Source organism: Nuphar pumila, chromosome 8, assembly GCF_984573655.1.
Source record: "Nuphar pumila chromosome 8, dmNupPumi1.hap1.1, whole genome shotgun sequence".
Classification (NCBI taxonomy): Eukaryota; Viridiplantae; Streptophyta; class Magnoliopsida; order Nymphaeales; family Nymphaeaceae; genus Nuphar; species Nuphar pumila.
The window spans coordinates 115,932-141,482 of record NC_143256.1 but is presented as its reverse complement, the minus strand read 5'-3'; the positions used below and the strand labels follow the sequence as shown (position 1 = coordinate 141,482).

Below are 25,551 nucleotides of genomic sequence, written 5' to 3'. Positions count from 1 at the left end.
TCACTGATCTCATGTGCCGGACTGGCACACAGAGTACACACCTGCTGAGTAGTGGGTGGTCCTGAGAGAAGCTGGTTCAGCTTCTGAGCAATCATGTCTACCTTGCACTGTAGTGCAGTAGATGAACCAATCTCAAGAACACCAACTTTATTCTGAATGCTGAGTGTGGCTCTATCCGAATGAGAGCTCGAAGCATGGTGGAGGGAATTCTCAGCCAATGTATTGAACAACCTCCATGCTTCATCCTCGCTCTTCAACATGAATGTCCCTCCGCATGAAGAGTCGATCATCTGACGATTCGTGTCAGATAATTCATCGTAAAAGCTCTGCACCAGCTGCCATCTAGACAGCTGATGATGGAGACACTTCCTAAGGAGATCCTTCATTCTCTCCCAGATCTCATGAAAATGTTCACCATCTAGCTTTGAGAAGCTAGTGATGGCTCTCCGGTACTGGTTCGTACCACCAATGGGGAAATACTTCCGAAGAAACTCCTGCTGCAACTGATCCCATGACCCTATTTCTACAAAATCTAAGGACTTTAGCCAATACTTGGCTTTGTCCTTTAATGAAAATGGGAATAAGGTCAACCTTAAAGTATCATCGTCGAAATTCTGTATATTAACAGTAGAACAAATTTCGAGGAATTCGTCTAAATGCCAGTAGGGATCCTCGTGACTAAGGCCATAAAAAGATGGGAGCATCTGAATAATGTTGGCCTTAATCTCATAATGATGCGCTCCTACATCGAGTCTCCGAATGCAGAATGCCTGAACATAATCAGTGGGAATGAAGTATTCCCTCAGAGAACAGGGAGGAACTGGAGGTGGAGTTGGAAGATCCATATCCGCCATTATTGTCGAACTTCGACGAGAATGTAAAATTCTCTCTTGGTTGTCAACAAATGGATGTAATGGAGTTCCTAGAGTTCTTCGCCCCTGCATACACTGGTACTAAGATCAGATGTAAGCACACAACCTAAATCTAAAACTAAGACTAAGACTAACACAGATATTAAAATGTAAATAAAACAAAGCAAGACACTAATAAGCAATTATGCTAAACTAATTATGTCAGACTAATTAACTAAGTAAATGAAATAACAAAGTAAACTATTTTACTTTACTGAAAAAGAAGAATACAGGAAATCACAAACTAAGTTTTTCTAAAACCCACCTGTCTAATCGCTCCTTGCAAAATGAATATAGAGTGAATCCTAGAAAACAGTACGTGAATCCTATATGTACTAACTATGTTAAACCTATATTCACTTACTAATCCTACTAACTAGAAAGTAAAAACAACTAATTAACTATTAACTAACACAGATTAATAAATTAAACTCTAAGAAATAAAAGAAGTAATTCGTCGTTCCCCGGCAATGGCGCCAAAATTTGGTTGATATTTTGGAAGTGGTATTCTTAAAACAATATTTTCAATAAAATCTTTGGAAAATCGTCAACCAAAAGTAAATAACCGACTTTCCATAAAGTGGTAAGTACGGGTCGAATCCACAGGGAATAGGAATTACTTAAGTATTTCTAAGAAACTTAATTTATTAATCACAAATATCAGTCTACAATTACAAGACGAATAGCAATTACAAATTAACACTAAAAATAAAATAGAAAAGCAATTCAGTCTTCTGTTGCATGCCAAGGGTATTTCTTTCTTTTCCACACTTCTCAATTTTTGCCCTTGGACAAGAATCCCTGGAAAATTATTATGCTTTTCAACCTAAAAACACAGAAAAATGCAAAGTTAGTAAATTACTTAATGAAACTAAACTAAAATGTAAATTAAACCTAATTCTGAAGAATTTAAACAAATAAAACCTAATTAATAATAAAATAATCAAGAAAATATCAAACTAATTCTAAAATCAATTAATCTAAGTCTAATAATGCTGGATGATGCAGATGCAGCAATTAAAATGCAGAAACTGATGAAAACCAACCGAAAAATGACTAAATGAATTAAATTACAAATCTACCCCTAACTAGTGCAAAATAGACTTCTGACAGCTCTTCAGAAAATGACTGTTTGACAAGGGAAACGAGGTCCGATTTTCCCTAAATTTGTTCTATTCTATAACTAACAGATTCAAAAATCTGACAGTTTTTACAGAATTAAAAAATGATATCTGTAACTCTAGATATAAGTGTTTCAAAACTTGAAAAAATCTGGATATCGCAGGTCCCGAAATTTTAAAATCCGAAAAAGCAGTTTTCACGCAACGCTTAAAAATCAGAGCAAACCAACTTGGATCAAGCTGAAATTTGGTCTGAAGACAGTTAACACGCCAACAAAGTGAATAGAAAAATAATATTTGGAAAAATAGAATTTTTTGCACATGAAATGACGACAGTGCGACAGGGGAAAAATCGGTTTTTGATTTCAATGCACTATTCACTTTGTAAGTCTATTTTAGACCCTAAGGATGCAATCTAACCCTAATACAAACCTAAATGATAATGAATAACAATTTATATGCAGCTACTAAATGCAGTTATGCTAAATGAAATAAAAATGAAATACGATATGCAAAGTATGACTAAAGCTAAGTGAACTACTAATGCAATTGCAACTAATGTAATTAAAAATGCACACCTAACTGTATGAATTAGCAGCTACAATTAATAAGAACTAAATACAATTTAATTAAATGAAATGATCAAATCAAACATAATGAACAACTACACATTAAATAAACACTAACTTCTAAAATCTAACTAAATCGATTAAGTGAAGAACTAAACTAACTTATACTAAAGCTAATATAAATTAAAACTAAAGTTAAAGAAACCACTAAAAACCAAAATGGGGCGGTTTTAAGATATGACTAGGACTAGGTTCACGCCACACCTGGCTAGGTCGACTTGACTTGGCTTAGACTAGGTACACGACTCATCTAACTGGGTCAACTAGGTTGACTAGGTTAAGTTAAATACCTTAGACAATGACTAATTTAGACACTTAAAATTAATACCTAATTAATTAAAACTAATAAATAACACTAATGACTCCACTACTTACACGCCTAATACATGAAACCCTAGTTAATACCTTCCTAAACAATAATCCTAATTACTAACCTAAGGTTAACACAATTAACTAAATTAATTAAGACCTAATTTATACTAACCTACTATGGACGGTTAGAGAAATAGGAAAGATTAAATGCTCAAAGATAATTTTGGAAGATTGATAACTCCAAAAATCGTCCAACTCTAAATGCTTGTCTTGACTTGCCTTAAACTTCAATTTAGAAAGGTAAGAAGTGGAAAACCGTCCAGCTAGGAGCAGTTACACTTCTTTAAGATCTTTAAAAACTAATTTAAGCAAGTAGACAAGTTGCAAATGTCCAATTCAAGAGAGTCTCCACGGCTTTAGCTTTCAAAAAATGTTTGATAAAACAAATAAATACCTCTATCAAAACCGTGATTTCCTTTTTAGAAAAAATTTGAAAATTCAATTCAACTTTCCCAAAAATTTATTGATTTTATCTTGACTATCCTTCCTTAAACCCAATTTCAAACTTACTTAAATGGTAGTCAACGAATTTGGAGCAATCACTTCTCTCAAAACGTTTTTCTTTTTTGGAGCAATTACTATACTATTTCAACTGTCCTAAAACCACACCAAAAACGTTTCCTAGACTACAACTAATGAATGTAGACAATTAAATTAAATTACCTAACCTAAGAAACTTACTAAAAAATTCACTAAAAACGTCTAAGAGCAACCAACATCTAATACAATGTACCTAGACACACTAAAGACTTTTTAAATGCACAAAACACTTAACAAAAGCAGCCTAGAGCTCTAATGGAGCTCTAATGGCTGACGCCCCTCCTTGGGGAAGACGACTGACTAAAACACCAAAATTCAAAATAAAACAATTAAACTAAATGACAATGAGAATGATAAAACTAAAGTAACATATGATCAAAACTACTAATTACACTAATGAAAACACAACCTAAAACACCCAATATTTAAAATTAATACGACTACACTATTGCAAAAGTAACACCTAACTTAATATGACATTAAACAATGGAATATAACTAATTTAATGACTACCATCTATGCAACACCATTCAACCGGTTGAATATATCCAAAACAAAGAAATAAAACTCGAATTTTTCTCAATATAACTAAAACACACAAAACACTAAAACATTAAAACAATATTTAGGAAGACTCAAATATGATGAACTTGACTAACACAACTTTACAAGACTATTAAACTGCAAAACAAACAGCAGACTACACGACTTACACAATGGAGTCACACGCACTTACCCAACTTCAACTTTGATTCAACAACTTTTTCAAAACCAATCACACGATATGCATAGAATCAAACCAACACAGCCCTTCAACGAAAACGAATCTAGAATACCTAGGACACAACTCAACAATACTCAGACTACACGAGAAAACTAAAAAAAAAATTGCAGAGATTATACTCGCTGAAACACAAAGATCGGCTACAGTTAATCTAGTCGATTTTTCTTTTCTTTTTAATTGAAACAATAAGCAAGCAGACCCAACGACTAAATTAAATCAAACTGAACTTTTTAAACTGGTTTTTCTGTAGAAACAACACAACAAAACACGCTGGACAGAAAAAAAAATTGGCTAGAAGGGGTTCTAGCCGATTTACACGTTTTGGGTGAAAACGAGGAAAAAACAAGACTCGAACAATATAAAAATAAAATCAAACCTAGCTCTACCGTGCTGGTCTATGCACGAGTTCTATACTAGGGCTAAACCCATGAAAATACAGCAAACACAAAGAAAATAATAAAAGAAAAACAAGCACACACGATTTAGGTTTTAACTAGAAGAAAAGAGAGAAGAAGACCTACCTCCAGGGCGATCCGACGATTGTGGGGGAGAAGAGAGCGGACAATGGCGCTAGCTTGACGTCCCGGACTGTTTGAGAATGCTGGAATATCACCACGAGCAGAGTATCTACAGCTGCAACACATTGGAGATCCACTGAAGATGGAACGGGTGCCGATTCGCGATCAGAGGGCTTAGAAAACTGGATGGAGGTAGGGCCGGCTCATCTTGTTGGGGTGTTTCACACTTCCAAGCAAGATAAATGGTCTCCACCTGCAAAAACACAGCAAATGGTGATTAAACACAACAAGGATGATAAAGAATTGAATAGAAATGCAAAGGGAGATAGAATGATGCTTGATTTCCAAGCATGAATCGATCCTCAATGGAGAATGAGGTGGAATGAGAGGTTGGAAGGGGCTGGAGTTAGAGTCACAGTAGGAGGCGCCAATCCCAATGCCAAAGATGCCTAGGGTTTGCCCAAAAATTGTATTTATACTTTTGGTATTTTCAAAAACAGTGTTATAATAAAATTTTTTACCCCGCGCCACTTTCTGAGGGGTTTTCTGCAAAAAGTTTTCTAAATGGGTATGGATATACGTGTGGATTGGATTTGGGCTTTCAAAAGGTTGATCCAAAGTCCAAAATAGCCTAATTGGATCGGATAGGGATCCGATCCACCTCGAAATCTGTGCCTGAACACTGAAATAGCCATAACTCTCTCATTTTAACTTCGATTTCTCTGAAATTCGAACCATAACCCCTTACTATCAAAATGCATCTAAACATGGGTTTTAAACCTTAATCTCATTACAATATGCATGAATAACTCGTTAACATGATGTGCATTTCATGCATGATCACATAGCATAAACTAAATAAATTTTACCTAAAAGAATTGATAGATCGATGAACCAAAAAGAAATTGAGTGATCCAGTAGTCTCACCACCGCAACCTTGATGAAATATGTAAGGTTAGTGACTTCTCAAGCCACATATTAGACCTCTTAGGCCATGAATAGTAGAGGAAGAAGAATATGGTAGAAAGAGATTGGAGAATTCTAATGAGAATGGGAGAAAGAGAGATAACTAACCTTGTTAATCTTTCTCATGAGGACGTCTATATATAGATGGGTGATGTCCTTTTTATGAAAGTGTAGTTTTGAAAAGATTTTTAAATGAAAGCAATGTGAAAACCAAACATCAAATAATAAAAACCGGTTCTCACTAGTGGTAGAGACCGGGTCGAACTTAGGGAACGAGAATACTTTGTATTCAAACAAGCAACTAAACTACTCTTTATTGTCAAAATGAAAATGTGCGAGAAAAGTAAATCTAATTAACTATTACAACAAATGAATACCCTACGCAGAGAGCTTGAAACTGTTTTATTACAAACCCAAAAATTGAATTAAATTCCTAAATTCTAAAAGAAAAGCAAAAGTTTTCTATGCTTGTGCCTCCTTGTCGCTTACTCGCTTCTGCTCCACTCCATGCTATCCTGCAAAATGCAAAAAAACACGGGCAACACAAGATACTAATAGAAACTACACTAAGCAAAATATACTAATTAAATGCTAAAACAATGAAATATAATATAAAAGAAATCTAATGACAATTTTAAATGAAAATGATTGCTAAAATGCTAAATGACAAGTAATAAACTGCTAAACATGTAATGCTAATATATGCAACTAATTCCTAACTACTAATGTGAATGATTGCAACTTAATATTACTAAACACACTGCTAACTATTTAAAACCTAATGGCAAATCATTAAGTAAACCTAAACACTACATCTAATATCAAACTAACTAATAACATTTTCTTAACTAAGTAACTCTAATGATAAAGCACTAAGTAAATGTGATTACTTAACTAAGTGAATGGACTTACAACTCAGCTAACAATATTATTCACTTAACTAATAGCTAACAAATCATTTCACTACATCTAACAGTTTAGTTAACTAACAACATTGTATTAAACAGTTAGCTCAACAGTTCAACAGTGAAAATCACAGTTAACTCAGCAAGCACACTCTGAATTTCAAGCATTCAAATTACAGTGAAAATCACAGTGAATTTCAAGCATCCAAATCGCAGTGAAAATCGGATTCTCAAATTGCATGCATCCATCGAAATTTCAAACAACAGAATCATCCATCGAAATTTCACACAGCAGCCGAAGTTCAAATACACGGCGCTCAGAAATCTAAACACTTTGTTGGAATTCAATGAAAATTACATTCATAAATATGTAACAACTACTGGAAATTACATTAATCATCGATTAAAAACACAACAATCAGGATTCAATAAAAACAGAAGGAAATTGTCGATCGGTTTTGAAAATCAAAACTTGCCGAAAAAATAGTAAGCAAATGACAATGAATAATGATGGTGATTCAGATCTGCACTTTATAGTAAAAAGCATGGTGATTTCCACAGCAATCAGACATCAGAACTTAAAAAATTTGAGATTAATTAAAAAAATCATGGTGTTTGGCTAATCACGATGATCCGACGACACAAACAAAAAAATTGAATATGATGATCAGACTACCACCAAATTCTGATTATCAGATTCAAATAGTTCTTCAATCTATGCTTCAAACAGAGATCATTAGGTGAGAATCTCTTCAGACCTCCAACGATTTTTATGATATTGAAAACACGATAATAAAAAAAAAAGGATTAGAAATGATACAAATATCCAATCAATTGAAATCAGACATTCAATCAATCAGATTCTGTCATACTCCTTCAACTGCAATCCAATAATCGATTAGATGAAAATCAAACTCTGTTGCTGAAAAATTCAAAATCACTTGACAAAAAGGACCAATAATTGATCAAATGATCGATTAATCTTCAGATACTGTTGATACTTTGCAAGAAAAAAATTAAAACTATTGTAAACTAAGACCTATGATGCAATCTATGCTAATGGAATGATTATAATGAATCTTTGATTAAGCTACAGAAATTTAAATGCAAATAACACTATGAATGTTATGTAATGTAATGCTACAGAAAATCAACACAAACACACGTTGGATTTGAGAAAAGAAGAAAGGATAAAAGAAGTTGAAGAAGAGATGAAGGAGAATAAGAAGAGGAAGAAAATGATTTCTTACTCTTGATTTGGTTGAGAAGAGAGGTTGGAATCCTCCTTCTTGCGCCGCCGCCGGATTGCAGCATTCCATCGGAAAGAGGAAAGAGAAAAGATGAGAAAAAGATGGAGAAGGGGAAGAAGAGGCAAGAAAGAGGTGGAGAGGAAGGGGAAGAAGAGAGGGGCTTTGCATGGAAGAAGACAAGCCTTCCTCTCCTCTACGTATCATATTTATAAATTTTGAACATTTTTCATAAGTCCTCTTTTTTTTTAAAATTCCATTTTGAAACCTCTCCTACAAAAAGTTATTTACAAAACACCTCATTTTGACTATGTTTTTCAAAAATCTAAACTAACTCTATTTTAACTCTAATTTTTTTATCATTTCAAAAACTAAAACTACTATATTAATGGCAATCACTAAAATATACACTAAATTGCAAAATAAAACTAATTTTCAAGAATTTTTTATTTTTTAATCATTTTAACACATCTACTCGAAACTAGTATAAATTTGGGTTTTTAATACGTTTTCTCATGAAATCATGCAATGAAATAAGCCCTAAATATATGCATGATCAAATACCGCCATGCTTATGTTTTGCTAGTCCTCGAGCAAACTAGAAAATTGCAAGAAATCAAACTATCACTAACTCACTTTCGTAGGAATCACGGTTGCATTTAGCACATACAACAAGCCCTTTCAACTCCTGGGTTACTCCAGTGGACGAGTAAGGTCTCGTGAGGGTTTGCAGTGATGCTACCCACAAACATCTCTGTCATGTATGCATAATATCACATATCTTCACAAGTAGTAGGTAATTAAAGAATTTGTTTTCACAAATATTTGTTACAAAAAAAATCAAAACATAATTAGAGTCTTTTATATACCACCACAGAAAAAAAATTTCTTTCACTTTTCTAAATATCACAATTATTTATGTTTTATTCTTGAAAAATCCAATAAAAACAAGTTCTTATTTATTTATCCTTACTCATATGTTTTCTGCACAGGTTTTCTCAATCACACTTCTAAGCACTGAACTTTTTTTTCTTTTTTTAAGCTCTTTTTTTTTCTTTTCTTGATTTTCAAATTTTTACGCTTTTTCTTTTTGCGCACTTATTTTTATTTTATGGCTTGCGTATGGTATGCTTTTATGCCTTGTGCAATGTCAATATCTTTTATACTTTTTCAATGCATACCAAAGATATCAACTAAGACACAAAAGTGACTTCCTTCATTTACCTTTTCGACATGAGTCTCAAACACTTCAACTTGTGTCTGTTCTCAGCTACTAAGGATTACAAAGATTTCCACTCTCCTTTTCAAAATGAAATTCAAACGCTTCAACTTGCGTCTAAGTCCCATTTACTAAGGATTGTGAAATTATTCAAACAACCTAACACATGCACTTTTTACACTTTTGAGTTCATTTTTGCGCTTTTGTTCATTTGCTTAGTTTTTCAAAAACAACATGTGCATATTCATATTTGTGATTCAAAATAAACTCTAACATGTATCTATCATCATTTCTTTGAAATCCACATAAACAACCATAATTTCTAGATCCATGTCAGAAAAAATTTTCGTGGGGCTTAAAAAAATCCTCTAAAAACATTAGATTTGAAATAACATTCATATAAGTTCAAACTCTTTCTTTAAAAACCTACTTTTCGTGAAAGATATGTAAACATGTGCAAGAACATAGACAAAAATATTAGGGCGTGCAAACTACACCCTCCCCCATGCTTGAATGACACTATCCCAGTGACACTCCCCCATGCTTATATGAAACTAAGTGAATGCACATGAGACGAAATAAATGAGAGAAAGAAGTAGAATGACCTGACATAAGCTATAAATGCAATATATACATGACATAACATAAAAACTCATGAATGAAATGAAAAAGGAAAAATAAAACCTAATAAAATCTATAAATGCGAAGGCAAATCTAATAGTATACAAGATATGGGTTGCCTCCTATAAAGCGTTAAGTTTCACGGCCCCATCCAGATGGATCCTTGGAAAAATCCTTCATCGTCCATGAGATCAATGGACATGAAGTTAGGCTCAATCGGGCTCTTTGAGAAAAAGAGTGTCATCTGTGACACTGCGCACTGTGTTACCGTCCACTCTACCCCTAAAAGTGGTATCATGACTCTCACTACAGGAAGGACGAAGATTAGTCTCATCTGAGAGACTACTCTAAAAAGAAGAGTCTAGGACCGATCGACTATCACTGAATATAGACTCAAACAAGGGATGAATATGATCTTGCTTGACTAGGTCAAGCATCTTTTGCATTTGCATCTCTTGATTGTTGTAAGCAGTCGATGATCCTAATGCCTGGGAGACTGAGGCTCTATGAATATATGAAGAATGTAGAAATTGTGGGCCTTGCCCCTTCTCCTGAGGTCTAATGAAGGAGATCGACTCGTCAGTGGGTATGATATGGGGTGTATGAGTTGATTCCTAACTGGGGTGACATGCCTTCTCATGTTGAATGGATGTAACCGATTTGACTTGCGCATGGTGTGAATCAGTGGGTTGCAAGCCAAATGAAATAGAATTCTCTCCCTTGGATGTGACAACAGACTGACTAGGTAGGTTTCCTTGGTTTTGCCTACTGAAAATCTGAACCAACTGTTCCATATGAGTCTCTAGCTTGGCTATTGACTGCGTGTGGGAACAAAGAGTAACCTTGATATCAGAAAAGGTCTCTAATATCTTCTCCTGAAATGATATGCTCGAAGTGGGCTCCTGAAGAAAAGGTAGATTATACTAGGGGTGAACCTGTGGGAATATAAGACGTGAGTAACCTTATGAAGGATTACTCTGGCTATGCTATGTCTGTGAGGGTTGATGGGATGGGATGGGATGGGGTGGGATGGTGGATTGGTTTCGCCAACCCAGGTTATATGTGGGTGCAACCAAATCATGCATGGGCCTAGCGAAACCTTGGGCAACATTCACTTGCTCCTAAACGAATTCAGGATATAGCAGTATTGTCATACACTCAGAAACACAATGTGCAGGGCTAGCGTATAGCTCACACACTCTTCTTACTTGACTTCGTGAAGAATTGGCTAGGAATTGATCTAACTTCCTAGTCAACTGGTCAACTTTGGTACGCAAATTTAACTTGAACCCTACTTCGAAAATCCCTATTTTCCTAGGACCATTATTCACAAATGTAATCCTATCGAGCCATGAAGACAAGGTATGATGCATCTCGTTCTCACTCAAGGTCTCAAATAAAGACCAAGCCTTGTCCTAACTCTTGAGCATGAAAGTGCCCCTACATGATGAATCAATCATTTGACGATTCTTCTTAGTAAGACCGTCATAGAAATATTGCACCAATTTCTAGCGAGGCACCTGGTGGTGGGGACACTTGCGGAGAAGATTTTTCATCCTCTCTCAAGTTTTGTGAAACATTTCCCACTCTATTTGCGAAAATCTGGTGATGGCCTTTCAATACTAATTCGTCTTACCAATTAGAAAACATTTCTTTAGAAACTCCCTTTGCATATGTTCCCAAGTGGTAATTTGAACAATATACAATGCCTTCAGCCAATGCTTGGCTTTATCCTTCAGCGAGAAGGGAAATAAGGTCAACCTCATAGCATCGTCTCCAAAATTGTTGATTCTCACAGTCGAGCAAATCTCAAAGATTTCGTTGAGATGACAATATGAGTCTTCATTACTAAGGCCATAAAACGAATGTAGCATCTGGATCACACTTGTCTTAATCTCAAAGTGATTTGCTCCTACATCAGGTCTCGTGATGTAGGAGGTGGGAGTATTAGTGTTGGGAATGAAGTACTCCCTAAGGGGATGAATCATCTGCTGATCCACAACCATAGTTGCAGCTCTATGCTCTCCTGATAAGGGACTCAGGGTCCTCGATTAGCTCGACAAGCTCGAGGTCAAGCGAGCATCACCCTTGCATACACCACGAAGTAGATCGGTGTAGCACATATCCTAATTTGGGGTTTTCTACCTAACACGCTAGTGGCCAAACCACAAAGTGAGTAAACAAAAAAACAAAAACTGAAAAAGAGAAACAAACAAAGACCACACACTTACACTCAGCAGAAAATTTGTGAAAAGCAAACTATGAGCATGATACTAATCGTGCACAATCACCTCTAAGGGTATCCTATGGGTGGGATGTGCAAGAAACGTAAGTTGTCCCTACGTTATGTAAACACGTGGTTCTAATCCTAAATGCGAAAAATAAACTAAACAGTCTAAAATATTTAACAGAAAAGTAAACTAAACAATCCTAAGTAATAATTGGAAATGTAAACTAAACAATCCTAAAAATACGTGAACACACAAATAGGCAATAAAGTGAGTACCCGTATTTCACCATTCTCTGACAACGACGCCAAAAATTTGATGTTCTTTTTATGAAATTGTAGTTTTGAAATTTTTTTTAAATGAAAGCAATATGAAAACCAGACATCAAATAATAAAAACCGGTTCTCACTAGTGGTAGAGACCGGGTTGAACTCAGAGAACGAGAATACTTTGTATTCAAACAAGCAACTAAACTACTCTTTATTGCCAAAATGAAAACGTACGAGAAAAGTAAATCTAATTAACTATTACAACAAATGAATACCCTACGCAGAGGGCTTGAAATTGTTTTATTACAAACCCAAAAATTGAATTAAATTCCTAAATTCTAAAAGAAAAGCAAAAGTCTTCTATGCTTGTGCCTCTGTGTCGCTTACTCGCTTCTGCTCCACTCCATGCTATCCTGCAAAATGCAAAAAAACACGGGCATCACAAGATACTAATAGAAACTACACTAAGCAAAATATACTAATTAAATGCTAAAACAATGAATTATAATATGAAAGAAATCTAATGACAAATTTAAATGAAAATGATTGCTAAAATGCTAAATGACAAGTAATAAACTGCTAAACATGTAATGCTAATATATGCAACTAATTCCTAACTACTAATGTGAATGATTGCAACTTAATATTACTAAACACACTGCTAACTATTTTAAACCTAATGGCAAATCATTAAGTAAACCTTAACACTACATCTAATATCAAACTAACTAATAACATTTTCTTAACTAAGTAACTCTAATGATAAAGCACTAAGTAAATGCGATTACTTAACTAAGTGAATGGACTTACAACTCAGCTAACAATATTATTCACTTAACTAATAGCTACCAAATCATTTCACTACATCTAACAATTTAGTTAACTAACAGCATTGTATCAAACAGTTAGCTTAGCAGTTCAACAGTGAAAATCGCAGTTAACTCAGCAAGCACACTCTGAAATTCAAGCATCCAAATTGCAGTGAAAATCGCAGTGAATTTCAAGCATCCAAATTGCAGTGAAAATCGGATTCTCAAATTGCATGCATCCACCGCAATTTCAAACAACAGAATCATCCACCGAAATTTCAAACAGAAGCCGAAGTTCAAATACACGGCGCTCAGAAATCTAAACACTTTGCTGGAATTCACTGACAATTACATTAAAAAATCTGTAACAACTACCGGAAATTACATTAATCATCGATTAAAAACACAACAATCAGGATTCAATAAAAACTGACAGAAATTGTGGATCGGTTTTGAAAATCAAAACTTGCCGAAAAAATAGTAAGCAAATGACAATGAATAATGATGGTGATTCAGATTTGCACTTTATAGTAAAAAGCACGGCGATTTCCACAACAATCAGACATCAGAACTTAAAAAATCTGAGATTAATTCAGAAAATCATGGTGTTTGGATGATCACGATGATCCGACAGCACAAACAAAAAAATTGAATATGATGATCAGACTACCACCGAATTCTGATTATCAGATTCAAATAGTTCTTCAATCTATGCTTCAAACAGAGATCATTAGGTGAGAATCTCTCCAGACCTCCAACGATTTTTATGATATTGAAAACACGATAATCAGAAAAAAATTGGATTAGAAATGATACAAATATCCGATCAATTGAAATCAGACATTCAGTCAATCAGATTCTGTCATACTCCTTCAACTGCAATTCAATAATCGATTAGATGAAAATCAAACTCTGTTGGTGGAAAATTCAAAATCACTTGACAAAAAGGACCAATAATTGATCAAATGATCGATTAATCTTGAGATACTGCTGATACTTTGCAAGAAACAAATTAAAACTATTGTAAACTAAGACCTATGATGCAATCTATGCTAATGGAATGACTGTAATGAATCTTTGATTAAACTACAGAAATTTAAATGCAGATAACACTATGAATGTTATGTAATGTAATGCTACAGAAAATCAACAAAAACACACACTAGATTTGAGAAAAGAAGAAAGGATAGAAGAATAGAAGAAGGAGAATAAGAAGAGGAAGAAAATGATTTCTTACTCTTGATTTGGTTGAGAAGAGAGGTTGGAATCCTCCTTCTTGCGCCGCCGCCGGATTGCATCACTCCACCAGAAAGAGGAAAGAGAAAGAGAGGAAGGGGAAGAAGAGAGGGGCTTTGCAAGGGAGAAGACAAGCCTTCCTCTCCTTTACGTATCATATTTATAAATTTTGAACATTTTCCATAAGTCCTTTTTTTAAAAAAAAACCCATTTTGAAACCTCTCCTACAAAAAGTTATTTACAAAATACCTCATTTTGACTATGTTTTTTAAAATTCTAAACTAACTCTATTTTAACTCTATTTTTTTTATTTAAAAAATTAAAACTACTGTATTAATGACAATCACTAAAATATACACTAAATTGCAAAATAAAACTAATTTTCAAGCATTTTCTATTTTTTAATCATTTTAACACATTTACTCGAAACTAGCATAAATTTATATTTTTAATACATTTTCTTATGAAATCATACATATTTTAATATGAAATAAACCCTAAATATATGAATGATCAATGGGCTTAGGTAAGATTCTCATTTTTAATATAAGAGGTTAATATATATTAATATCCTTTATTAATAAAATAAAAAAAATAAATTATGACTCCTAATTCATTAGATTTCAAAATTATTTAAGCTAAAGAAGAAAGGTGAGGACTTCTAGCCTAGCTTGGGATCTAGTGACATGGTAACCATCTAGGAGGCCTACACACCCAAAGACTCAACAAAATTTGAAATTTAAATAGTTGATTCAATAACCCTTGAAACATAGATCGTTGTGGTAATCTTAGATTTAATCGTATGCACACAAATCGGCAAGAAAAACTAGTTGATGCCAAAAAACCTTGATTTTTAACCTATAATTAGGCATGAACTTTGATCCATGATAAAATGATAAAATCAATACCAATTTAGGCGTGTAGATAGTCAATTCTAATGCCCTTGAAATGAGAAACGTCAAAGTCAACTTTGATTTAATATTTCATCCACCGATCGGTCAAAATTTTTGTTGGCACAATAATGATGTTATTAGGAGCGTCCCACCCTATGAGTCTAATCTATTTGAGATTGGATCAAATGATCAAATCAAGTCCAGTACAAACTTCTTAATTAAGAGTTCAGACCAAAAATCTAATCTAAACTTACATTGGATCCAATTAATATGATTTAGATCCATATCTAATATATCTAAAATCCATTAATTAATCCAAATTTGTATTAGATTCAAATACTATTGTTTGAATCCATATATGACCTATTCAGAATCTATTATTTTTCAAAGAATAATAAATGACCTGGGATCCATATGGAAGATCTCTATGCATTTTGAAATCGCCACTTGGTGTAGAGATGGTGCAAATGTCCATTATACCCTTGGTCACCTTCATGCCCCATGTGGGCCCTGCATTGACAAGTGGTGCTCCACTGGGTTGGGCGTGACCCTCTAGGTCCCATATGCCACTTTGCTAGGTTCGGTCTAAAATACAACCTAGTCAATTTTGAAAATTTTATTTTTGCATTCAATCTAAGTGAAAAAAACCTAAAATAAAAGCCAATCCAATTTAAAAAATATATTTTATGATTCAACCAAAATTCATAATCGCTAAATCGGATCTCCTACGAGATCTATGGCTTATAACGGATCTAACTAGAGTCCTAGTTAAACTTAAACTCTTGAATTTTGCATGTATTTAATCTGATTTTAACCTGAATTTAACTTAATTTTACTCAAATTTAAAAATTAAGATAAACAAAATTCGCTGGCATAATAATAAAATTGTGAAGCATCCATTTTCATGTTTTAAAAAACATGTCTAAATGTTGTAAAATCTTCATGAAAAGCATATTTCTTATTAAATACATGATAAAGAACAAATATATAAGGTCGGGTAGCAAACCCCAGAGAAGGTGAGTTGTCTAATCATCATTGGTTATAAATGTTGCACCTTTCTTTGGTTGCTTTATGTCATCATATATATATATATATATATATATATAGGCGGAGCGGGGGGGGGGGGAATTAACTGTTTCGGGAGGCAGGACTGGGTTACAGCAAATAGTTTGATTTGTCCATATAAAATAGATTTTTATTAATAATTGTAGCCATTTTTTATTTTATCTCAAAAAAAAAATGGGGGTGCTGCCCCCGAACCCCCGACTACCAAACCAGTTTTTTTTCCTACACCCCTGTTTTCACCCCCCCACACCCACACATGAATCCTAGCTACGCCACTATATATATATATATATATATATATATATATATATATATATATATATATATATATATATATATATATATATATATTCAGTCACAATCAATCTGAAGAGAAAACAAACAATTATGCAAGGCTGCAGACCACGTTAGATGCTAAGCATACACGAGCACATGCACACAATAGTTTTCCTTGTTCATGAAATGACAAAATAATCATTTATTTCTTTGCTTGGCTTTTGAGAACCAACATGGTGAAATAATACCGGAAAGAGACCAAAAGCCAACATGATGACCCAGAAACTAAATTAGAAAAGGTCGGACCCAGGCCGGATCCTGTATGTCTGTGCTCCTCACTGATTTTACTTGGTTAAATTCCTCAAACCATTTTTGTTTTGAAAATTTAAGTTTGGGGAGAGCTACATTTGGATAGAACTTCGGGTTATAATGCCAAAGCTGTGTCTGGATCTGGCTGAGCTTCTGACCAATAACAAATCTACCCTACTAAGCTTAGAGGGTCTGGGGGCAAGGGGTAAGCCCACAAGAGTTTTACGCTGCCCGGACAGCGATCGGCAGGCAGAGCCAGCGCGGCTAGTTCTCTGATTCTGGGGGTGGTTTCTTTGTGTAAATATCAAAAAAAAAACTTGGGGCAAACTATGTGGGTCAGGATAAGATCTGTTTAGCCAGCCTCTTGTAGGCTAGGCTAGGTTGAATAAAAACCACATTAGATCTTTTCTCTAGAAAGTTGACGTCGACCAATGATTTTGGAATGTAACCAGTTGAGATCCGTTTTATCAAAATCTAATCCAGCCAGCTCTTCACTGATTTAAATGCAAATCAGCCAGAATTGTTTTTTTTTTAATTTAGATTATTTGTGATAATTATGATTATTGTTTGTTATTGTAGTGTTTAGGCATTAGATGCATAATTTAGAATTTTACTGGATCTTATAAAGCATCATTTACTTCATTTCTGTATTTTCCTTGCTTTAGATAAATTTTCCTGAATTATATTTTTTGATGTTTTTCTTTTTAATTCTTAAGGAATCAGTTTGTTTTTTTTGTAAACCGATCAAAACAATTTAATTCAATTTTATTTGAGCCGATCTAGTGAATCTGAATAAACGATTTGGTTCAGCGGCCGATTCTAACAGCATAAGTCAAGATGGTGCGGTTAATGTGGGGACCCCATTTGCTATCATTCAGTGGTTAGTAAAGGGACCAGCACACCATATGCATGTATGGCGAAACAGGAAGCCAACGATGTACACACAGATAAGAGGCAATGTTTTTACCGGTAATTCCTCAGCCAAATGCTGTCAGAAAATTTGCTTTATCATTTTCCATTTTCTTCCACAATTATTTTCACATAATTTAATTCTTCTTCTAATGCCCGAAAATCTGAAATAATACTTCAATTTAAGCCCGTGTCTTGTTCCTTCATACGCTATTCCTAAAGAGAAACAGGACAAAAGTGGTGTATTCCGTGTCCGTCTAGGCATGTCTATGTGACATAGGCTATGACATACCAATCTCCCATCAAAAGGATCTCAACTTGCCTTGCCTACAATTTGATGTTTTTGTTTCTTTTTTTGTTTGCTTATTGATTTTATTACATTTTCCCAGCATTCCATACCGACATCTAAGCAGAAATGCTGCTGGGAAAAAAAAGTGAAGAAAAATGTGTAAGGTCTTTTAATTTAGACTTCCATTTCTGTCTTATGGCTTGTGTCCTTCAACAATGACCTGTACTTATATAATAATTTTCCGGCCCATATTATTGAGGGATTTTGTCTCTTGCTAGCTTGCATAATTATGCTTTACCACATTTCTACAGTACAAATGATGCATACTTGAGGCACTGTTCAACTCTCTATTTTCACATATTTTAGCCTTCCCTTCTTCATGCTAATTTTCCGGGAATATATATATATATATATACACCATGCTAAACCACATTGTTGCTAAAGCACGATGTACAAAAAACCCAAAAATTGCAAAAACAACGTGATTTTTTTATCCAAGAGACCTTTAGTGATGCACTAAAAGCGTCAGTAAAGGTCCTACTAAAGGTCTGACTTTTACTAGCACTTTTAGTGTGCACTAAAAGCCAACCACATTTTTTGAAAAAGGTCTTTAATGGCACACTACGCCAGTAAAGGTCATATACCTTTAGTGAGACCTTTACTTGCTCTTTTAGTGCGCCAGTAAAGGGTTTTTGACATGATCTTTTTTGCTGTCCATTAGTGCGCATGATGAACGGTCAACGCGCTTTAGCTCTGGTTGAAAGAGCCCTAGAAACATGTCACGGCTCTAACCAGATGATTTTCTTTTTTCCTCGTAGTAAAATAGAAGTACAGTAGACATTCTAGATAGCATTTTTTGTCTATGGAACAAACCATAGTTTTACAAGAATAAAATATGGGTACAAGAAATAACGCATGAAGCAAGCAGAGGGGGAAAGCAAATATTGATAAGTAATTATGAAGTAAAAAGTGACATACAATTCTAAAATAAATGTGGAAGTATATATGAAGTAGGAAAAGAAACGTACAAGGAGTGATATGGGAATGAAAATGTAAGCAAATAGAATGACAGATACAAGCAGGAACTGATGCAGAATAAAGAACAAAAGCTAACACAAAACTTGTTATAGTAAAAAATAATATATAATAATGCAAAAATTATAGGAAAGCAATTTTAGAAGTGAATTAACAAAAAATACACTTCCTACCCTAAGTAGGCCTTTCATTATCTTTGAACAACACGATTTTTTTAACCCAACTAAAGCGAAGCAGGTTATATGTTTCCCCCCCCCCCGAACAGGGCAGTTAGCTACATCTCATGTTCGGGGGTCTCAAAGAGCACCACGTATGTAAGCATGTGCGTCTCGTATCCCCATGTTTGTCAGCATTAATTAGCGTTAGAGTTTGATGTGATTGTAAAGACTTAAGTACCCTTTCCTCCATTGGTGCCAAAAAAAATGACGATTCTTGAAAAGGAGTGGTTGTAAAGACTTAAGTGCTCCGAAGATGATTATTTAAGACCCAATCTTTGCACTGCAGGATTATCTGAGAAATAAATCTCCCCTGGATGAGGCCATGAACATCAACCCTCTCACTCTCCCTTCTATTTCTGCTTCTATGCACATCCAACAGAAGATCTTACATTGCTCCATCAAGCACCGACTGACCTGCACATTGACTGTTGTGAAGCCTGATTCAGAGTTTTTACCCTTACAGGAGGGTTTGGGGGCTCACCTCAGCGTGGGTAGCATCATTCAACTAAATGAGTTGTAGATCTTGATTCAGAGTTTTTACCCTTACAGGAGAGGGGTCTGGGGGCTCCTCCCAACGTGGGTAGCATCATTCAACTTGAAGAGTTGTGGAGTCTGATTCAAAGTTTTTACCCTTACAGAAAAGGGGGGTCTGAAGGCTCCTCCCAGCGTGGGTAGCATCATTCAACTTGAAGAGTTATGGAGTTTGATTCAGAGTTTTAACCCTTACAGAAAGGGGGTCTGAGGGCTCCTCCCAGCATGGGTAGCATCATTCAACTTGATGAGTTATGGAGTCTGATTCAGAGTTTTTACCCTTATAGGAGGAGGGTTTGGGGGCTCCTCCCAATGTGGATAGCATCGTTCAACTTGATTCGTTGTGGATCCTGATTCAGAGTTTTTGCCCTTACAGGAGAAGGGTTTGGGGGCTCCTCCCAGCGTGGGTAGCATCGTTCAACTTGATTCGTTGTGAAGCCTGATTTAGAGATTTTGCCCTTACAGGAGGGGGGTCCGAGGGCTTCCCCCCGGCACGGGTCCCGGGTGTCATGGTCAAAAAGTGCACAAGGTGTCATGGTGAGAAAGATATATGTTTGTTCCAAGAAAGGTTGGAAGAAATCAATGAAAAATCCAACAGGGAGCATGCTAGAATCAAGATGTGGATGTCAAGCGAGAATGGTGTTGTGCAACTCAAATAACACAAAATAATAAGGGTCTGATTTTTAGTTAAAATGGGAAAAGAAATGACAATAAAAATTGCTTAAAATTTACAGGAATAAACTAGACTCAATAACGAAGACACTATTTTTTACGGATTTGGAATATGACCTCCGGTTAAGGAGATATGACCCTGACAAGTTGGTCCTAATTCGGGTAGCGATTTGCTTACTGAATAACACTATAAATCATTATAGCGATTTGCGGAAGACACTACAAATCACTATAGTGAGATTTAAAAACACTATAAATCGCTATAGCGATTTGCGGAAGACACTACAAATCGCTATAGTGAGATTCAAAAATACTATAAATCGCTATAGCGATTTGAGGAAGACACTACAAATCGCTGTTGAAAAGCCGGATAACACTATAAATTATTGTGGGGCTCGTTGAAGACCCGAAAATACTACAAATCGCTGTAGGAAAGCCCGATAACTCTACAAATCGCTGTTGGAAGCCCCCCAAAAAAATTGGTCCGGAGGGCGCTGCCCCCCGCCAGAGGCGGCCCCCCCTGGACCCCCGCCCGCTGACCGCGCAGCGGGATCCGTGCTGGGGGGGGGGGGGGGGGAGCCCCTGGACCCCCCTCCTGTAAGGGAAAAAACTCTAAATCAGGCTCCACAACGAATCAAGTTGAACGATGCTACCCATGTTGGGAGGAGCTCCCAAACCCTTCTCCTGTAAGGGCAAAAACTCTGAATCAGACTCCACAACTCTTCAAGTTGAACGATGCTACAGTGAGTGTGCAGGTCAGTCGGTGTTTGATGGAGCAATGTGAGATCGTCTGTTGGATGTGCACAGAAGTAGAGAGAGAAGGGAGAGAGAGTGAGAGGGTTGATGTTCATGGCCTTCTCCAGGGAGAACTCTTTGCCTCCCTTGATTTCTTCTCTAGAGAGAAAGAGAGAGTGTGTTTTACAGTGTTTTACAGAGAAAGAAGAAGAAGACTTTAAAGAGTCAACATCATCCTCGACTTTCTGGATGGAGGACATGTTTGTCCTTTTCTTGAACGGAGAAAAAAGAAGAAGACTTTGAAGAGTCAACATCATCATCGACTTTTTGGATGGAGGACATGTTTGTCCTTTTTTTGAATGGAGAAAGAAGAAGACTTTGAAGAGTCAACATCATCCTCGACTTTCTGGATGAAGGACATGTTTATCCTTTTTTTGAACTGTTTGTTTTTTCTTTTTTGAATGAAGGGCATTTTTGTTAGGGTTCAAACCATCACTTTATGAGAAAATAGCAAGAAAAGGTACTTAAGTCTTTGCAACAACACCAGAGTCCGATGCAAAGTTATGTCAACATACACGGGAATACGAGCCCCATGTGCTTGTATACGTGGTGCTCATTCAAAGCCCCGAACACAGACGTGGGATTCAGTGAATCATCGGGGGGGGGGACATACACCACCCTCTCCAACTAAAGAACTAAATTTGGGTAAAATTTTGGAGCAAGGAAAGTTGGTAACCTTTTTTATGGTCTCTCTGAGAAACAAAGGGAAGAAAACAATACTTTGACAAACAAGTAGAAGAAAACAAAACCAAGGGTCCTAACTGGAGATGAAAGAAACCTAAAATTTCTTCAGGTGCCCCCAGAAAAATAGATACTTGAAAGCTCAATTTGGTATTTTTTTAAAGCATGCCAGGAAGGGAGGTCATTTTGGTTTTCATGAGAGAGAGGGAGAGAGTCTTGTGTGGTTGTAAGCAAAAGCCAAGGTTTCTTGGCCATTTTGTGTTGAAGAAACAAAGGCAATCCAAGCCAATGCATTGGATGCATTCCCTACATGAAGACAAGACATCACCACATGGGATAAAAAAAACACACTCCTTCCCCTCGTGACTTTGCTCTTCAACCACAAGGAGGGCGGCCAATTTTTTTATTTTTTTTTATCATCCAACTTTTGTTCCTTCGCTTGTCCAGCATTTCATTCTCATTCTTTCCATCACCATTTCCCTGCAAGGTCACTTCATTCCAAAGTAATATATGTGGACTATGTTACAATTGTTTGGATCCAACATGTTCAATTGGATACAACCATAGTCACAAATCTTGTTATCGGGATTTTATCAGCAAAGGAAAATCTCAATAAACTAAAATTAAGATTTTCTCAGGGAAATCTCGTGAAAAAATGTTGGCATATTTAAATCTTAAAAATATATAAGAAACTATATAAGAATATAAGGAAAAACATAAAAATGTCACATTAAGAACGTGATAAAAACACAATGTTTTCAAAATAAGTGATATTTTGAAAATATCACATTTTTTTGGGATTATATCTGCTTCCGAAAATCTTTTGATAAAATCATGAGATTTTCAAAACATGGCTGATATTTTGTGACTATGGATACAGCAAGCTCTTGCCAGCCCCGCTCTGAACTTCAATCCATTTGGTCCCAGTTGACATGATCCAGTCTAATTTGAAGTCCGGGTCGGTTAGATTAAGATGGAGACTGACCCAGTTGCACGCCTAACCTTATCACCACACCCTACGTGTTGGTCACTTCCGATTTCTATAAAAAGATAGGAAATGACTTACTGTTCTTCCCATCCAACGCAATTTCTGCTTCTGCTCACATAGCTCACCATGCCTTCACTATCCCAAGTTTACAAAGACCACCCTGTCAACCTGCATCACTCTCTCATGGACCTCAACACCATGGATGAAGTCCCAGAATCTCATGCATGGCCAACCCTGGATGACTACTACCTTTCTGATCTATCATCCAAGAGTGGCTCCATACCCATTATCAACCTCTCTGAGCCCAAACTTGATGTCATGAACCAGGTCTCACGTTCATGCGAGGCTAGCGGCGTGCTCCAAGTGGTGAACCATGGTGTTTCTTCTAGACTTCTCGCAGAAATGGAGTCTCTGGGACGTCGCCTCTTCTCCCTCCCCATGCAACAGAAGCTCAAGGCCTTGCGCGCCCCCGATGGCATCTCTGGTTATGGCCTTGCTCGCATATCACCCTTCTTTAATAAGCTTATGTGGTTCGAAGGATTCACAATTGCTGGCTCGCCGCTGGAACATGCACGTTGCCTTATGCCGGATGATTACGCTCATTTCTGGTACGTGAATATGAACACAAGATTTGATATCTTTCTTTTCTGTCCTTCCAAGTGATTCAACACTAGGGCTTGTTATTGCACCCACTCCAATCCCACTTAGAGTTCTGACAGGTTAATTATCTCCTGTCAAAACACGCTTAGCTTTGAAGTTCTGAAAGCTGCAATTATGTATCCCAGATAAATATTGTTTGCAGTGCCATAGTTGAAGAGTACGAGTATGAGATGAAGTGCCTAGCACGAACAATAATGGAACTGATGCTCTCATCACTGGGACTCACCAAAGATGATGTCACATGGGCGAAGAACAACTTTGAAAGTACGCATGGTGTGCTGCAACTGAACTCTTATCCACTGTGCCCCCAACCAAAAACTGCCATGGGGCTCGCTGCACACACCGACTCGTCACTGCTGACCCTTCTCTACCAGACCAGCACCCAGGGCCTTCAAGTCATGAAAGATGGGCAGTGGATCACTGTCCCTCCAATCCCTGGTGCCATAGTCATCAACATTGGTGACCTTCTCCATATCCTCTCTAACGCACGCTTCTGTTCTCCACTGCACCGTGCACTTGTAAGCCGGACCCACCACCGGTTCTCATTTGCCTACTTCTGGGGCCCAACTTCCGAAACCAGCATCTACCCTCACCCTAAGCTCCTGAGCCTGGACAGCCCTCCTCTATACCGAACCATTGCATGGCCAGACTACCTCAAACTAAAAGCCAAGCTCTTCAACAAGGCACTGTCATCACTCCTGCTATCAGATGGAATTCCTGTGCCGAACAACTGACCTGAAACGGGTTTCTTCCTTGTCCAAGCAACTTCATATATTGGTATGGGTTTGGTGGTGTAAATAGGATGGTTTTTGTCATTGGAAAAAAGTACAAGAAAGAATGGGCTGCTACTTGGGACCCCTCCTTATTTGAATTGTTGTGGATGCATGGATAGAAAAGGGGAAAAGGCAATTGGGTTGGCTCCCACAAGCAAGGCTTGACCCACTAAGCTGCATCAAATCATTCACCCACATGCAAACAAACAGTTGCTGTTCATCTTTTCTTGTCTTTGTCCAAAGGAACAAAAAGATTTGGAATTGATTATTTAGGAATGAGGCTCATAAACGGACTATATCATGTTTGGCAGCCAAGAAATGAGATTATCCAGAAAAAAGTTAACGAAAATGTAAAGAAACAAATCACAAAAAATATGTGGGTGTAAGTGCTGGCACAGTTATTGTGCATACGACATGAATACGACCTGCTGAATCGTCATTTGCTTCCATGGTGGGGATAATAAGGACAATCGCACCGGCAGATGCCGCTTTGATTCTAATGTAAGCATTGACGTGGCTATCTTGGACTGATATGGCCATAGAAATCACTTCTTGACAAGGATATTGATTGCTGCCAACTAATATGTTTCAATGTAACAATTAACCCAAAACATGATTGCTTTTTCGCTTTTTAGCAATTTAACTAAAGGTTAAACAGGCAGTTCACCGCTTGCATCCTTTTTTATTATAATTACATTATTTGAGAAAGCTTAGATCTATAAAATAAGATTAAAAAAAAAACTTAGTCTTCAGAATAATCCAGAAAATTGATTAAACTGTCTAACCATAATGTAGCATCATAAAGGTTAACCACCCATATTAAGAAGCATTTCCATTTGAATAATTAACAAATAACTGCTTCTAAATATAAAAGGATGATAAAATAAACAAAAATAAGAGATCATGCAAAGAAAAAAAACACTGTCAAGAAAGGCACTTGCTTTTGCAACTAAGCCCTTGCTTCTAAATTTTCATAATGTGTTTTAAATAGTCTTACAGTTATTCGCCAAGGGAAAATATTGGCCACACTCTAGAGGACCGTATTCTCCAGCATAAACTCACACATGCAAGCTTCATGTCAT

At 36.2% G+C, this 25,551-nt stretch overlaps 1 protein-coding gene across 1 annotated transcript; it reads left to right on the top strand.

The window, feature by feature from the left end:
* Nucleotides 1–23,125: 23,125 nt before the first annotated feature.
* On the top strand, nucleotides 23,126–24,461 carry LOC149829410 (gibberellin 3-beta-dioxygenase 1-like). The gene is made up of 2 exons (XM_090015524.1): nucleotides 23,126–23,644; nucleotides 23,839–24,461. Exons 1-2 carry the CDS (start codon nucleotides 23,163–23,165, stop codon nucleotides 24,428–24,430), a joined length of 1,074 nt encoding a protein of 357 aa, XP_089871650.1. The 5' UTR covers nucleotides 23,126–23,162; the 3' UTR covers nucleotides 24,431–24,461.
* The last annotated feature ends 1,090 nt before the right edge of the window (nucleotides 24,462–25,551 follow it).

Bases quoted from the DNA above. Each gene is read 5' to 3' on its own strand.
- LOC149829410 (XM_090015524.1), top strand. From the start codon at position 23,163: ATGCCTTCACTATCCCAAGTTTACAAAGACCACCCTGTCAACCTGCAT. The intron at 23,645-23,838 runs GTACGTGAATAT...TATTGTTTGCAG, and splicing joins GATGATTACGCTCATTTCTG to TGCCATAGTTGAAGAGTACG.